This window comes from Gracilinanus agilis, chromosome 6, assembly GCF_016433145.1.
Source record: "Gracilinanus agilis isolate LMUSP501 chromosome 6, AgileGrace, whole genome shotgun sequence".
Taxonomy (NCBI): Eukaryota; Metazoa; Chordata; class Mammalia; order Didelphimorphia; family Didelphidae; genus Gracilinanus; species Gracilinanus agilis.
Genome location: NC_058135.1, coordinates 271,416,257 through 271,430,366, shown reverse-complemented (window position 1 = coordinate 271,430,366; position 14,110 = coordinate 271,416,257). Strand labels below are relative to the sequence as shown.

The window sequence follows — 14,110 nt, the reverse complement described above, 5'->3', positions numbered from 1 at the left end:
AGTTTTTATGATGGAACTCCAAATATGCAGTTGGACAAGCCAGGATATGAACTGTCTTTAAAGCCAACCATCTGATATTTAATAACATATGGCTTTCCTCTTCCAAACTTCCTTTCTCTTGGGCTGCAAGTAGCCAAGAATCATACCCAAGACCAAAGCCTGAGAGTGGGGAGCATGCTTTGTTCAGTCAGTGGCCCCAAATCCTGACTTCCTAACACTAAAGAACATTTGTGTTGTACTGAAGAACACTTCTGATCTCCTTTCTGTGGAAAGAGAAACAGTATAATCTCACAAAGAGTAAGACTTTACCCAGTCAGATCCCGTTGGAGAGGATGACGAGCGAGTACAAATCTTCTCTCCCAGCCGTGCCTGAACTATCACCTGGACAGTCTGCAGAGATAAAGAAAACCCCCCAGAGCTGCTATAACTGAAAGGTCTCCCAGAACAATCTCTGGGCTCCTGATAAACACTGAAGTGTTAGAAGGCTATCGCAATTAGACTACACACTGTGAGAAGGAGATTCTGAGAACACAGAAGGCTCAAGGATAGAAGAGGAAAGAATGATGAACTGCATAAAAAAATAATTCTGTACACCCCGTTGCAGGTCTAATGCCAACCAGCTGAAATGGCTGCAGTTTGCCAAGAATGAGGAAGTGACATTCTCACTCAGCAGAAGGAAAGTTGCATATGGTAGCCATGGTTTTCCCAAGAACACAAGCCCAAGTGAGGATGTGAATACCCAATACAATGCACCCATGTAATCATGAGAAGGCTTGAACCAGAAAGCTCTATACAGACCCACAGTTGTAACCAGATGGCCAAGTCTCCGAAATGACTTCATAACTGGAATTTATGATGTTCGGATTGGTTGAGCACAGCAATAATGAGGGAATTTCACATAAGAGTTAGGAAAACACACTCTGGTATACTGGCTTCCAACATTTAGTTTAAAAATCTCCATTTGCCAGGAAGTTAAATCAAAGTGAAAAATGGGAATGGTAGGGGAGTATATGCTTAAAGGAAGATGCTTAAAAGATGTCCATGGTTACTACTCAACACTTGCATTCCCTCCTACTGTACAGGAACACACTGTGCCAAAAAATGGGGCTTTACTGCCTGACATTTCTGCTGACAAATGGCCTTGTGGTTTGCCCACTGTGGAAAATTAGAAGCTGCTTCCAGCTACACCCCCTCCAATGCCCCCAGGCCATCACAGTTTGGTTTACAAGAAACAGAACTTATACCAGTTACCCCCTAAGATGGGCAAGCTGCAAACTGTCATGCATGATACATTTTAAAAGAGTGTGCCTAAGTGGAAGAAGCATGGAGGTTATTTCTAATAGATCTAGGAACAGGTAAATGAAGAACATATTACCTTCAGGGCAAAAAATTTGATGAACTTGTCCAGGTCCTTCCTGTCCTGGGAACTGAGATCAGTGTCCATTGCATACACAAATCTGAAACAGATCACACAAAATGACGCATGATGCCAATGTCTGGACATTAGCTCTATCAAATTATACATGGAAATGGGTCTCCATTAAATGTATGCACAGGAATGAGGGAGGGCAGGAATGGGGGTCTTTAATTTCTTAAAGAGGGCAAAAGAGAAAAGAACTAAGAGGCAAAAATTATGTTTGGGGAGTATTAAAGCACCCCCTCTTAATTTTTTCTTTTGTTTGTAATTGATTGGCCATTCCCAAAATGCCTTCCCTCTAACAGAGCCCACTTATGGCCAGGAAGTGCAGCTGAGCAAAAGAACCAACACACTGTTCGCGTTGGACATGTTATGCCACAGTTGGGGCCCATCATCTACACTCTCTGACAAAAATCTACTTCGGAAAAGGATTAGTTAGTGCAGAACATCAAGTTGGCACAGGAGGGATAAGACAATCTGTTATTCTGTTCTTCCTGACAAAGGCAGAGTATCAAAATTTGCAGGAAATATGAAAACATGCTATGTTCTCCCATATGTTAAGGGAAGAGAAGTTTCTGGTAGATCAAAAATTCTAGTGAGTTAAAAGTCAAGTAAGAGGTCTCTCTGTGAATTCCCTCCCAAGACTTGAAAATGATTATACAGAGCTGTAATGTCACACTGGGAAGGGGTATGATGGATAAGGCCCTGGGCAAACAGCCGAGACAACTAGAGAAGGTTTTCTGAGCTTTTGAAAGATGAAATCTAGACAGGTTCAAAGGGAAGGTTGGAACAACATCATAAACATCAGGAAGTACTTGAAATAAGGGTCCTTAAGCACCCAGAGAAGAGAATAATCACATGATCACAAACTGACTGCTGTTTCTCCTGTGGTGTACATGCCTTTGTAGAGACTGGTTGGAGTCAGTCCCAGTGACTACAGACTTGTATCAGGGGACATCAGAAATGCCGGCTTTTGGAGGTTTTGGCTTGGGATGAGTCCCCTATACTCGTGCACAGATACAGAGTGGTAACACGGTAGAGGGCAAAGAGTGATCAACTTGAAGCAGAGGTTTGGGGGTCTGAGTTCAAACCCTGGCTCTGACAGCTGCCAATGATAGCACCTTGGACAGGCTACTGAATCTCTCTGTGCCTCAGTTTCCTTTTCTGTAAAATGAAGACATTAGCTCTACCCAGGGGAAAGCACTCTGTAAACTCAAAGTACAATAGAAATACAAACTGTCTTTTATACTAGTAGTTATTTATGCACACATGTGTGAATAGAGAACTGAAAAAGGAAGGCAGAGTCCATCACGCCCACTGTGATGTTGGAGCACTGATTTTCAAGGAATCTCAGGGTAAGCTACCTTTTCCCAAAATGTTGATGAGTTTCATTTACAGACTGAAGAGAAATCAGGAAATTTGGGAATTTCTGCTGATCCCATAAAATTCCATTCACTAGGAGAGCTAGATACTGTATAGATCCCTCAAGGCCTGGCTGCCCCCAATGACCTGGCAGGCACAAAGTTTATTAGTCCTTACTACAAACAGCACCCCCGCCAACTACAACCTGCCCAGTACTTGGCCCCAAAAGGTGGCCCAAACATTTTATAAGCTCCTGCAGAGAGAAATCATTTTAGGCGACATTCATATGTGGCAACTGTTTAAAAGCTAGCAGCTATGTTCTATAATGGGAAATAAAGATGAGTCTGGCAACTAATTGAAACTCCAGGGAAAAACTCTCCGATGGGGAGCATGAATGGTCTATGATAGAACTGTACAACAATGCCAAGCTGTTGGTTAACTAAAATGATGCAGGATTTCTAAATCAATTAATTAAAGGAATGCTACTATGTACAAGCCACTATGCTTAGGGTACACACACTGTAATAAAGTCATGTCTCTGCCTTCAAGGACTTGATAACCTAGGAGAGGAGGAAAAGACCACAGATAAAGAATGCCACTAAGGGAGAGACTGCTTACTATGAAAGTGATCAAAGAAGGGGAGGCAATACTGAGTGGTGCCTTGAAATATCAGTAGATTATCAACAGGTAGCTAAATGGCCCAGTGGGTACAATGGCAGGATTAGAGTCAGGAAGACACATCCTGAGTTCAAATCTCACCTCATCCAATTGCTAGCTTTGTGGTCCTGTTTGCCTCAGTTTCTTCATCTGAGTTGGAGAAGGAAATCGCAAACCTTTCTGTGGCTATGACTAGAGATACAGATTTAGGAGTTACTTGTGTTGAGTTGATTATCTGGAACAATTGGAGTAGATTAAATCAGTGGAAACATAGGGGGGTGGGAAGAGAGAGAGAGAGAGAGAGAGAGAGAGAGACAGAGAGAGAGACAGAGAGACAGAGAGACAGAGAGAGACAGACAGAGACAGACAGACAGAGAGACAGACAGACAGACAGACAGAGAGAGAGAGGGGAAGCAAGTGGCACTAGCAAAGGGAAAAAGAAGGCATCAATCAAGAGTCCTGGGTCAGAGAGGCAAAGGAAGATTGTTTCTGGAAGAAGAGAGAGGTATGAAGACGAAATCTGAGATAAGGCTATATAATCAGGAGATGACTGAGTTTGGAGGGAATGAGAACAGAAGAGGAGTTAAAGTGAGTGATTAGTGAGGAATTAAGGATTCCCAGGCACATACCATCAAAGGGGCAAGCAGGAATGTATTTGTAATTGTACAGAAGCCTAAGAATGTTTTGAAGCAAAGAGATTAAAACTGAAAGAGGGTGGATGACTGGTCAAAATTCTCTATTGATGGTTCTGAAAATGCCTACTAAACATAGGCACCCACTTAAAACTCCTCAGTGAGGCGGGAAACATAAAGAAAGAATTTTACCCTTTCAGTGGAACTCTTACCAGGGCCGCTCACTAGTCCCCCCAATGATTCTCAAGAGCCTCATCAACCCTCTATTTCAGGTGGTCTCAATCATACACCCAGGCATCTTCTTACATACTTTTACCTGTGAGCCCCTCCCTCCATCTCTGGAAGGATAATCCAATCAAACCTGCTCCTTAAAAAGGAAGGTATTTTAATCTAATCTTCTATTGCTTCTCATCATTCCAGTTCCCTCCCAAACCCAAGTACCCTTCTAGGATTCTTGCTCCCCTAAAGGCCTTTGTCTTCTACTATATGTAGGTTTCTGAAGGACTCAAACTAGTTTCACTTTTGGATTTGTGTTTATGCTTTTTTTTTAAAAAACCCATACACTATCCATCTTAGAATCAACACTGCATATTGGTTCCAAGGTAGAAGAGAAATAAGGGATAGGCAATGGAGGTTAAGTGACTTGTCCAGGGTCATACAACTAAAAAGTGTCTGAGGTCAGTCCCATTTGAACTCAGGACCTCTTATCTCTAGGCCTGGCTCTCAATCTACTGAGTCACCTAGCTGCCCCCTTACAACTCTTGATACACTAATTTTCCTTCATTTAAGGGTAATGTATTTTGTTTAGGACATATTGACCTCCCCTAGGACAAAGGAAGGAGCATTCTATAAAAACTGAGGGAGCTGTTTGTCTGACTAACCCAAAGGGTGCAGCCAGCTCCAAGCAGGAGTGATCTTTCCAAAAGTGACCTCACTCCTCTGGCTTAATAACATACTATAGTTTGCAGAAACTTTTAAGTTATATCAAGTCACAGGAGCCATCTGTAGTCTGAGGCATTTGTATCAGTTGAGAATACAGGTCTTCCCTCTAAAATAAAAGAGTCTGGTCCAAGCTCTCTTTTATTTCCAGGCTGTGGGTTCTTCTTCTAACTGGCCAGATCATGCTCCACCCATACATCTTCATTCTCTGCCATATTTGTCTATATCCTCCCATAAATCCTCTAAATACACTGAAGCATTTGTGAGTCAGTGATTCCCAACTGAGGGTCCTTGGCCCTCTGAAAGGCTCTGCCTTTATTAAAAGGATCCTCAAACCACAACCACCCCAAGCAGTCATACAGATTTATATTTAGATCCATGATTTCATATAAATAAGCAAACAAAGACTGTAGCCTGGCTACAGCTTCTTCCCATTCATCCTCCAGGAATAACAACAATTTAGGAAGTCCTGAATATGAAGAATATCTCACTGGCTCCTCCCAAGTCTGCCCAGGGTACTGGGATATTAAGTATTGGAGACCTTTCTGCATCCAAATCCACTGTGCTGTATCATGCCCCTGCATGAAATGCTTTCAGTGATCCTTATTATCTACAAAGTCCTCTGGTTGGCACTTCAAGTCCTTTGCCATTTGGTTCTGACCAACACTAGCAGACTTTCTCATGGCTTCCCCTCACACAGTGAACGTTTCCAACCAGCCATCACCAGGTTTTGCTGCCTCTACACAGGCTGCCCACCATATAGAGAATATTGTCTCTATTCATCTCTGTCTTTTAGAATTCCCAGCTCCAGGCAGACCATATAACTTTTCTGTTTTAGCCACTCAAAAATGAAATATCCAAGATGATGATTTCCTTGAGGTCAGATGAAAGGCACTTGCTTTTTTTTTTTTTTTTTTTGACAGTTAATAAACTAGTAGATGGGGGTGGGGAGGGGAGTAGGACTGCACTACGGACCTAGTTCATCTACTTTCTGGCAAAGCATTTGATATACACAATTCTCATAGAAAAAATTAAGGGATGTGATCTAGAGTATAAACGATAATATAATTAGATGGATTCCAAACTGGTTGGCTAGCTGGAATCAAAGAATAATTGTTAATAGTTCACTGTCAACATGGAGGAAAATTGAGAAAAAATCCCAGGAGTCTGGGCCTCATTTATCAATGACTTTGGATGAAAGCACAGATGTCACACCAAATGTAGAAAGGACAAAAAAGAGCTAACATACTAGATGACACAGTCAGGATCCAAAAAGACCATTATAGGTTATAGCAGCGGGCTGAAATTCAGTAAGGATAAATGCAAAATCTTACAGTTGGGATCAAAAAGCAACCCTGTAAGTACAAGATGGGAGGGGCTGGGTGGTAGTATGGTATTCTGGAAAAGACTTACTGAAAAGCCTGCAAACTCAATGAGTCAGCAGGAGGATGGGACATTCAAGAAATGGAATGCAACTCTGGGATGCTTGAAGAAGTCCCGAGCTCCCAGGCAGGAAAGAAGAGGCAACATTCCCTTTGTACTTGGTCCCGGTCAGACCCCCCCCAGCACTCTGTTCTATTTAGGACACCATAGGTCATGGTGCATCATAGTGATTGGGTGGCAAACTTTCCTGGAAAGACATGGAAAAGATAGGAAGTGTCCAAGAAGAGTGACCAGGATGGGGAAAGGCCCTGAGTCCAAGTTCTGAGAATGCCTAGCATCAAGAAGAAGAGACTCAGAAGACAATATATGAGGATGATCCCAACCAGGCACTTTTGAAGAGGGAGCACAGAGAGCCCTAGGAACCAACCCAGAGAGGTAGGATTTCATGGGTCAGGTCCCAGGCTTTTGGACTTCACATCTGAAACTCTCACTCTTGTTCATGTGGTAAACTTTTCTGTAAATTCTTCAATTTCCTTTTCCCTTTTCCTGATAACAAGCAGAATTTGTAATCTCATTTGAGTTACATAATGTCTTTTTAAAAAAGGATTCGCCTTGGGGACACCACCCAATTACCACACATAATTACAGATATAGAGAAGAAAAATTAACAGCTCCTTCCAATATGTAATTATCTCTTATCAAATCTCACCTTTTCTTAAAGGCCTTCTTAAGGCTTAGCATATTTACAAGCTCTTTTACATCACAATGCTCTCCCTACAAGCCTCAACCTCACCTATTTGCCCTCACTATTAACCAACCACTTTCCAAGCTGAGACTGATTCATGAAGTACTTCAAACAAATAAATGCAGCCTTGCTGTCTTTCTTCATGATGATGTATACAAATAAAAGGCCCATTTCCAGTTCTGTATGGCTACTGGCCTCCAAATAAAAATTTCAATTTAGCCCCACCCTGTATCTTTGGACATCATCCCCAAGATAAACAGAAATCCATTCGGCAGGCTGCCAAATTGTTAAAGGTCACATACAGACAAAATGGCAAAAAACTTCTCTTGGAATAGATATCTGAGGAGAAAAAACACCCCACTTTACTCCCAGAACAGTCCTGCTTCTAATGCCCCACTAGGGTGGCAAGGATCTAGGGGTTCTCAGAGACTATGCCAAGAGCACAAGCAGTAAGTTTCCACAAGCTGGAAAGGTTTCAAGGACAAACCCAGAGCCAGTATGAGTGCCCAATAGCACACAGGAGCAGCCTAGCTAAAGTTTGTTGGGGCTCATCATGAAATTGGCTGCAGGGTAATGAATTGAGGGGCCCTGCTAACTGTACTAACTCATCTACTAAATTATAAAGGCTTTGCAATCAATTCTGTGAGAGTACCCACCCTATGAATAAAATGATGAAAAGTATTCCTGAACAATAGCTGCACCCTAGCTTAGTAGTGCATCTCTCTGAATTCTAGGGTCTGTGTTGGCATCAATTGAGAAAAGAGGATCTATTTTTCACTGCCACTCTTTACTCACTATTATATTTGAGTACTAACTAAAAAAAAGGCAGCTTCATGAGAATAAGTAATGTGTGAAAATTTAACACACATCTCGTTCAAAAAGGAAATATGCCAACATGTGGACAGATCAACTTTGGGGACAGTCCTCTGTGCATCCCTCCTATTGAAAGGCTCCCTGAGGCAGGGGCAGCCAGGTGGCTTATGAGAGGGAGATTGGGGGCTCACACAATACCCCCTAAGCATAGGCTCTCATAGTCCTTGCTCGAGTACCATCTATATCTTTTATGAGAAACTTAGAAAGATGGCTAGATCTGAGCTAAGCCTATCTCAGGTTTATAGATGAGGAAACTGGGCCCCAGAGAGGTTGAGTCCTGCTTGAGGCCACAAAGGTAAAAAGGAGCAAAGCCAGAATTACCATGTTCTTGTTCTCCAACTCCACTGCTTTTTCCATTGCGTGGCCCTATTGGCTGCTTAAGATTAAATAAAGTTGTCCATATTTCTCAAAGGGTGTTTACCTCAAGTAGGGCCAGGAAATAGTTCATTAATGAAAATTCTATATTACAATAATTTCAAATTGCACTATATGTGAAAAATGAATTTGAATTCTGAGAGGGAAAAAAGCAGATTCTAGGCAGACTGCTATTGGGGTGGGGACAACAGCAGAGGGGCAGTAGCAATGGCTGAAGTTGGGGAGGCCCCCAGGGAAGGGCTGGCATTGAAATCCAGGGCATTCAATTGAACAAACATGATTAAGCACCAATCACGTGGATGTCCAGGGCTCTGAGGAGGCCAGAGAGGATGGGCTTTCCACTTTTAGTCCTTTCCCTATATGCCAAGAGCCATAATGTAAAACTGAAATAAATTGACTTGTTACTAAATATAGTGAATAAAGTTTTCTGAAATGGAAATTTTCTCTCTTCCTCAAAAACAAAGGCAGCATTGCTAACCTTCCACACTCACCCTTTCCCCCCTCTGTGGGTGTGACCTTTAACTGAAGAAAAGTTCCTGTCACTGATTCAAAACTCAGTTAAGAGTGCCTTCCCTAAACAATCAATCAACAGCATTTACTGAGCTAGGCACTTGGTATGTTTGCTAAATGTTTATTAGGTGCTCAACACTGTGCTAAGTGCTATGGAGGAAGCACATATGTCAAACATAAGAAACTTATAATCTGGGAGACAAAAAATATGAAATAGAAAACAGTGAAAAGACTGTGCAAGAGAGATCCAGTTTAGATTGAAAGGAGAGGGTTCATGGAAGAAATGGGACTTGAATGGCATTCAGACAGGCCAAGTGGGTTAAGAAAGCATTTCAACATGAGCAGAGGCCTGGAAAAAGGGAGTAAACAAACAGGGCCCACAAAAGAGCAGCTGGGAAAGAGCCCAGGGACTACTATGACTACAATGGAGGACAGGTGCTCAACAGAAGCCAACAAACATCATGGCTCTTTAGGGAGAAGACCCCTGAAAGCCAGGCAGAATTGGTGGAAAAGATTAGCTTAGTCTACAGTGGTCCAGGACAGGCCCATGATGATGGCAATGGGAACAAGAAATCAAGGGAAAAGGCAGTCACAGAGTTGAGGAAGCAAGTGGGACAGTGGCTAGAGTGCCCAGCCTGGAGTCAAGAAGACCTGAGTTCAAATGTGGCCTCAGACATTTACTAGTGGTATAACTGAGCAAGTCATTCAACTTCTCAGCTTTGTTTCCTCACAAATGCAAGTTAGTGTTAGGATTACTATAACTTATAAGCAAAGAACTCTAGAGGTGAAGCCCAGACAAGTTGTGACTTGACCAAGGTCACAAACATTCAAGAAGGGCATTTTATTTTTTATTTTCATTTTTTTTTAAACCCTTAACTTCTGTGTATTGGCTCCTAGGCGGAAGAGTGGTAAGGGTGGGCCATGGGGATCAAGAGACTTGCCCAGGGTCACAGAGCTGGGAAGTGTCTGAGGCCGGCTTTGAACCCAGGACCTCCCATCTCTAGGCCTGGCTCTCAATCCACTGAGCTACCCAGTTGCCTCTCAGAAGGGCATTTTAAACAAAGAGGACAGAATTGGCAACAGACCCACATTTACTTTATGAGATGAGAACAGTACTGCTTCAATGTTGCTTGACTTTTTCCTTTAAAAAATATATTTCAGGGAGCAGCTGGGTAGCTCAGTGGATTGAGAGCCAGGCCTAGAGACGGGAGGTCCTAGGTTCAAAGCCGGCCTCAGACACTTCCCAGCTGTGTGATCCTGGGCAAGTCACTTGACCCCCATGGCCCACCCATACCACTCTTCTGCCTTGGAGCCAATACACAGTATTGACTCCAAGATGGAAGGTAAGGGTTTAAAACAAACAAACAAATAAATAATATATTTCAAGGGACAACTAGGTGCTCAGTGTATAGAGAACCAGACCTGGAAATAGGGCCTGGATTCAAATTTGACCCCAGACACTTCCTAGTTTTGTGATCCTGAGCAAATCACTTAACTCCCACTGCCTTGCCACTCCTGCCTCAGAACCAATACACAGTAATAATTCTAAACAGATACATGGTCTAAAAAATATACATATATAGGTATAAAACAATATATATAAAACACATAAATACATGGGTTTATTGTAGCATATATGTATGTTTCCATATACATGTACATATATGCACACATGCACAGACATGCACACAGACATATACAAGCACACCCCTTCCTGGGGTAGCAAACCAGAATCTTAGGTGGAAAGAGGCTGAACAAGGCCAAGGTACCAAAAAAGAGGTGTCAAGAAGACTGTTGATCTGGTTCTTTTACGATCCATTAGCAAACATTAATAATGGGGATAGGAAGACAGTTCCTGCCCCCCCCCCCAAAAAAAACTTATTCTCTAACTGGGGAGGCAACGAGAAAACAACCATGTACAAATAAGATACAGACAGGAGAAAATGAAAACAAAAACAACCAGCAGAGGGAAGGCATTAAAATGAAGGGGGATCCAAAAAAGCTTCTTAAAGAAGGTGGGATTTTAGCTGAGCCTTAAAGGAAGCCAGGAGACAAAAATTCCAGGCATGGTGGACAGCTAGGAGAAATGCCCAAAGACCTAGTGCCTTGTGTGAGGAGCAGCAAAGAGGCCAGTGTTGATGGAGTGCGGGATATGGGAGGAGTAAGGCAAGAGAAGAGGGGGTGGAGCGGGGATTCTGAAGAGCTATGAAAGCCAAAGGAGATTTCTATTTGATTCTGGAATGCAGGAAGCCACTGGAGTTTACCAAGTAGAGAGGAACTTAGCCAGGCTGGCAGTTTCTGAAGATCCCTTTGACAGCTAAGTGGAGGACAGAATGGAGTGGGAGAGATTTGCTAAAGGCTGTTGGAACAATTCAGTTATGAGGTGATAAGAGTATGTGTAAAGTACTGGCAGTGTCAGAGGAGAGAGGGAGACTATGTGAGAGAAGTTATAAAGGTAAAATTGATAGGCCTAGGCAACAAATTAGATATAGGGGAGAAGGGGCATGTAGGTGGCTCTGTGGATTGAGAGCAAGCCCTAGTTAGTGATCTGGCCTCAGACAAGTCACTTAGCCCCCATTGCCTAGCCCTTACCTCTCTTCTGCCTTGTAACCAATATGGGCTTAGAAAAAAGAGAGGAGAGCTAAGAGAGAGTGAGGAGCTAAGAACACTTAGTTTGAGGCTGGGTAACGGTGGGAGAATGGGAGAGCCCACAAAAACAAAAGGAGTGGAGGTATCAAAGAAGATAATGAGTTCAGTTCTGCATATGCTGAATTTAAGAGTTTATGGAATATTCACTTCAGAATATTCAACAGAGACTCAAAGTCAGCAGAAAGATTAGGGCTAGATAGGCAAATGTGAATGAAAATCACCAGAGAGAAATCCTTAGGAGCTGACTGAGATCACCCAGAGAAATGGTATAGAGGGAGAGAAGGGAGCCCATGCCCTGATTAAGATTCAGCAAAGGAGCCCAATAGTGGGCAGGAATAGTGCCAGGAAAAAGCAGTGTCCAGGAAGAAATCAAGGAGAAGTGATCAGTAGAGATCATGAAGGATGAGGGCGAAGAAGAGGATGTCAGATGTGGCAATGAAAAGATAACTTTGGAGAGAGCAGTTTCACTAGGATGATGAGTTTGGATGGTTTGTTTCCCTTGCTGGATCAGCTCGGCCCACACCTCAACAATGGGTATTGCCCAAAGGGTCCCTCCTGAGGCTGATCCCCTCTTTAACAGATCTCATCAGAGGATTATGAGATGTCATCCAAATATGTTGTTGTTGAGTTGTGTCTGACTCTTTGTAACCCCTCTCAGGGACCATCCTGGCCATAGGGTTTTCTTGGCAAAGATACTGGAGTGATTTGCTAGTTCTTTCTACAGTAGGTAAAGGCAAACAGATTATTAGTGACTTTCCCAGGGTCACACAGCTAGGAGAAGTATTTGAGTGTATTTGACCTTAGGGCCTCCAGCTTCTGGGCCCAGCATTTTATCCTCCTGAATCATCTAGCTGCCCCCAATCCAAATATATACAGCCTAAAACTCTCAATGCCAACCAGCTGCTGGACAATCTCACTTGGATGTCTTGTCATCAACTGAAACTTAATATATCCAAAACAGAACTTGCTACTGATCCTTATGTCATAAAAAGTGGAATGGAGTCAGGAGTCAGGAGAGACCTGGGCTTGACTCCTATCTCTGAAATTATCTGTGTGACCATTGAGGGTTGCCTCAGTTTCCTAATCTGTAAAGTGGGCACCAAAATCATAGTTTTCTGCTATACCAACTGCCCCTATGAATTCACAGAGCTATTGCTTTAAGGTTTATAAAGCCCTACATGTCAGCTATTATTTTATTCTATATACACATGAATAAAAAACAAAACTCCTAACAGTAACAGTCCCAAGTCAGCAGCTTCTCTAAACTCTGGATTTCCTAAGATGATACTACTGACTCATGGTTAGAAGGACACATTCTTGGAGGTTTTTCCTTTGTGGAGGATGATTTATACTTTTAACTCTCCTTTGGTGACCAAGAACATTGGAGCTGTCCAGCTCTACCTGGGAAGTCTGTGCCTCTCAGGGGAAACTAACAAAGTAAGCACCATTTTATAAAACCACCAGTTAATACTAAGGTAGCAATTTCAAAGGTTACATTAACATTTGAAAAACTACACACCTCTTTTCCATTAGGCTTTTTCCTTTCAGCTTCTAGATAATGTCATCTTCCTTTATTTACCCTGCCATTACAACTGAAAATGTGAATAGTTACTGGTTAGCTACTAACTGGTTTATTAGCACAAGTGTTATCTCATAGACAAAGGCCTTTCAGTCACCCTTAAAGCTAAGGCTCCCTACTTAGTCTCAATTCTTGTTTTCATGTAGACAAAGCAGTTTCCTCCAGGAAATCTAAGCTCCCTAAGGGCAAGGGTCACTTTGGTTTTGCCAGTGCATTTAGGACAGTAGTAGGCACTTAAATGGAGGCAGTTAGGTTGATTAGGGGATAGAGTGCTGGGCCTGCAGGCAAGAAGATCTGAGATGAAATTTGGTCTCAAATATTTCTTAGCTGTGTGACCCTGGGCAAATCATCTAGCTTCAGTTTGCCTTAATGCCCTGGAGAAGGAAATGGCAAACTACTTTGCCAAGAAAACACCACAGACATACTGGTGTGCTATGGCCACAGGGTCATGAAGAGTCGGTCATGACTGAACAATAAGGCTTCTAGAGGGGCACTGACATTTAAAATGCTATCGTGAAGTTCTGTTTGGGGAGACGGCATTCAATTTTACAAGTAAATTCCAGGGATTGCTTGTCAAATCCAGGAGCAGGTATTTGTAAGGATGGGAAACAATAAGAATCATGTAACCATGGAAAATTTAAAAAGGAAAGAAAGAAAGAAAGAAAAAAGTAAATTCCAGGGGCAGTTAGGTAGCATAGTGGATAGAGCACCAGGCCTAAAGTGGGGAGAACCTAGGTTCAAATGTGGCCTCAAACACTTCCTAGCTATGTGACCCTGGGCAAGCCACTTAACCTATTTGTCTAGCCCTTGCCCTTCTATCTTTATAGAGTAGTTAGTAGGACAGAAAGAAAGGGTTAGAAAACAATAAATTCCAAAACATTTGGTTTACAGATATTAATTCTATGATTACTCATATTTCCCATAACTATAAATGTACTTAAAGCAAAAAGTCCCAAAGCCCAGAGGTCCATGCTTCCTGAATGTTCTAC

At 42.5% G+C, this 14,110-nt stretch overlaps 1 protein-coding gene across 3 annotated transcripts in view; it reads right to left on the bottom strand.

Annotated features, from left to right (window-relative positions):
* The window catches only part of ATG13 (autophagy related 13), a 38,808-nt gene that overhangs the window by 20,653 nt on the left and 4,045 nt on the right, over positions 1-14,110 (bottom strand). For all 3 annotated transcript variants that reach the window (XM_044682148.1, XM_044682150.1, XM_044682149.1), the window contains exons 2-3: positions 1,376-1,457; positions 310-390 (exon numbers count right to left, since the gene is read on the bottom strand). In XM_044682148.1, coding sequence (XP_044538083.1) covers positions 310-390; positions 1,376-1,444 — 150 coding nt within the window. In that variant the 5' untranslated portion in view covers positions 1,445-1,457. The remainder of the gene's footprint in view (positions 1-309; positions 391-1,375; positions 1,458-14,110) is intronic.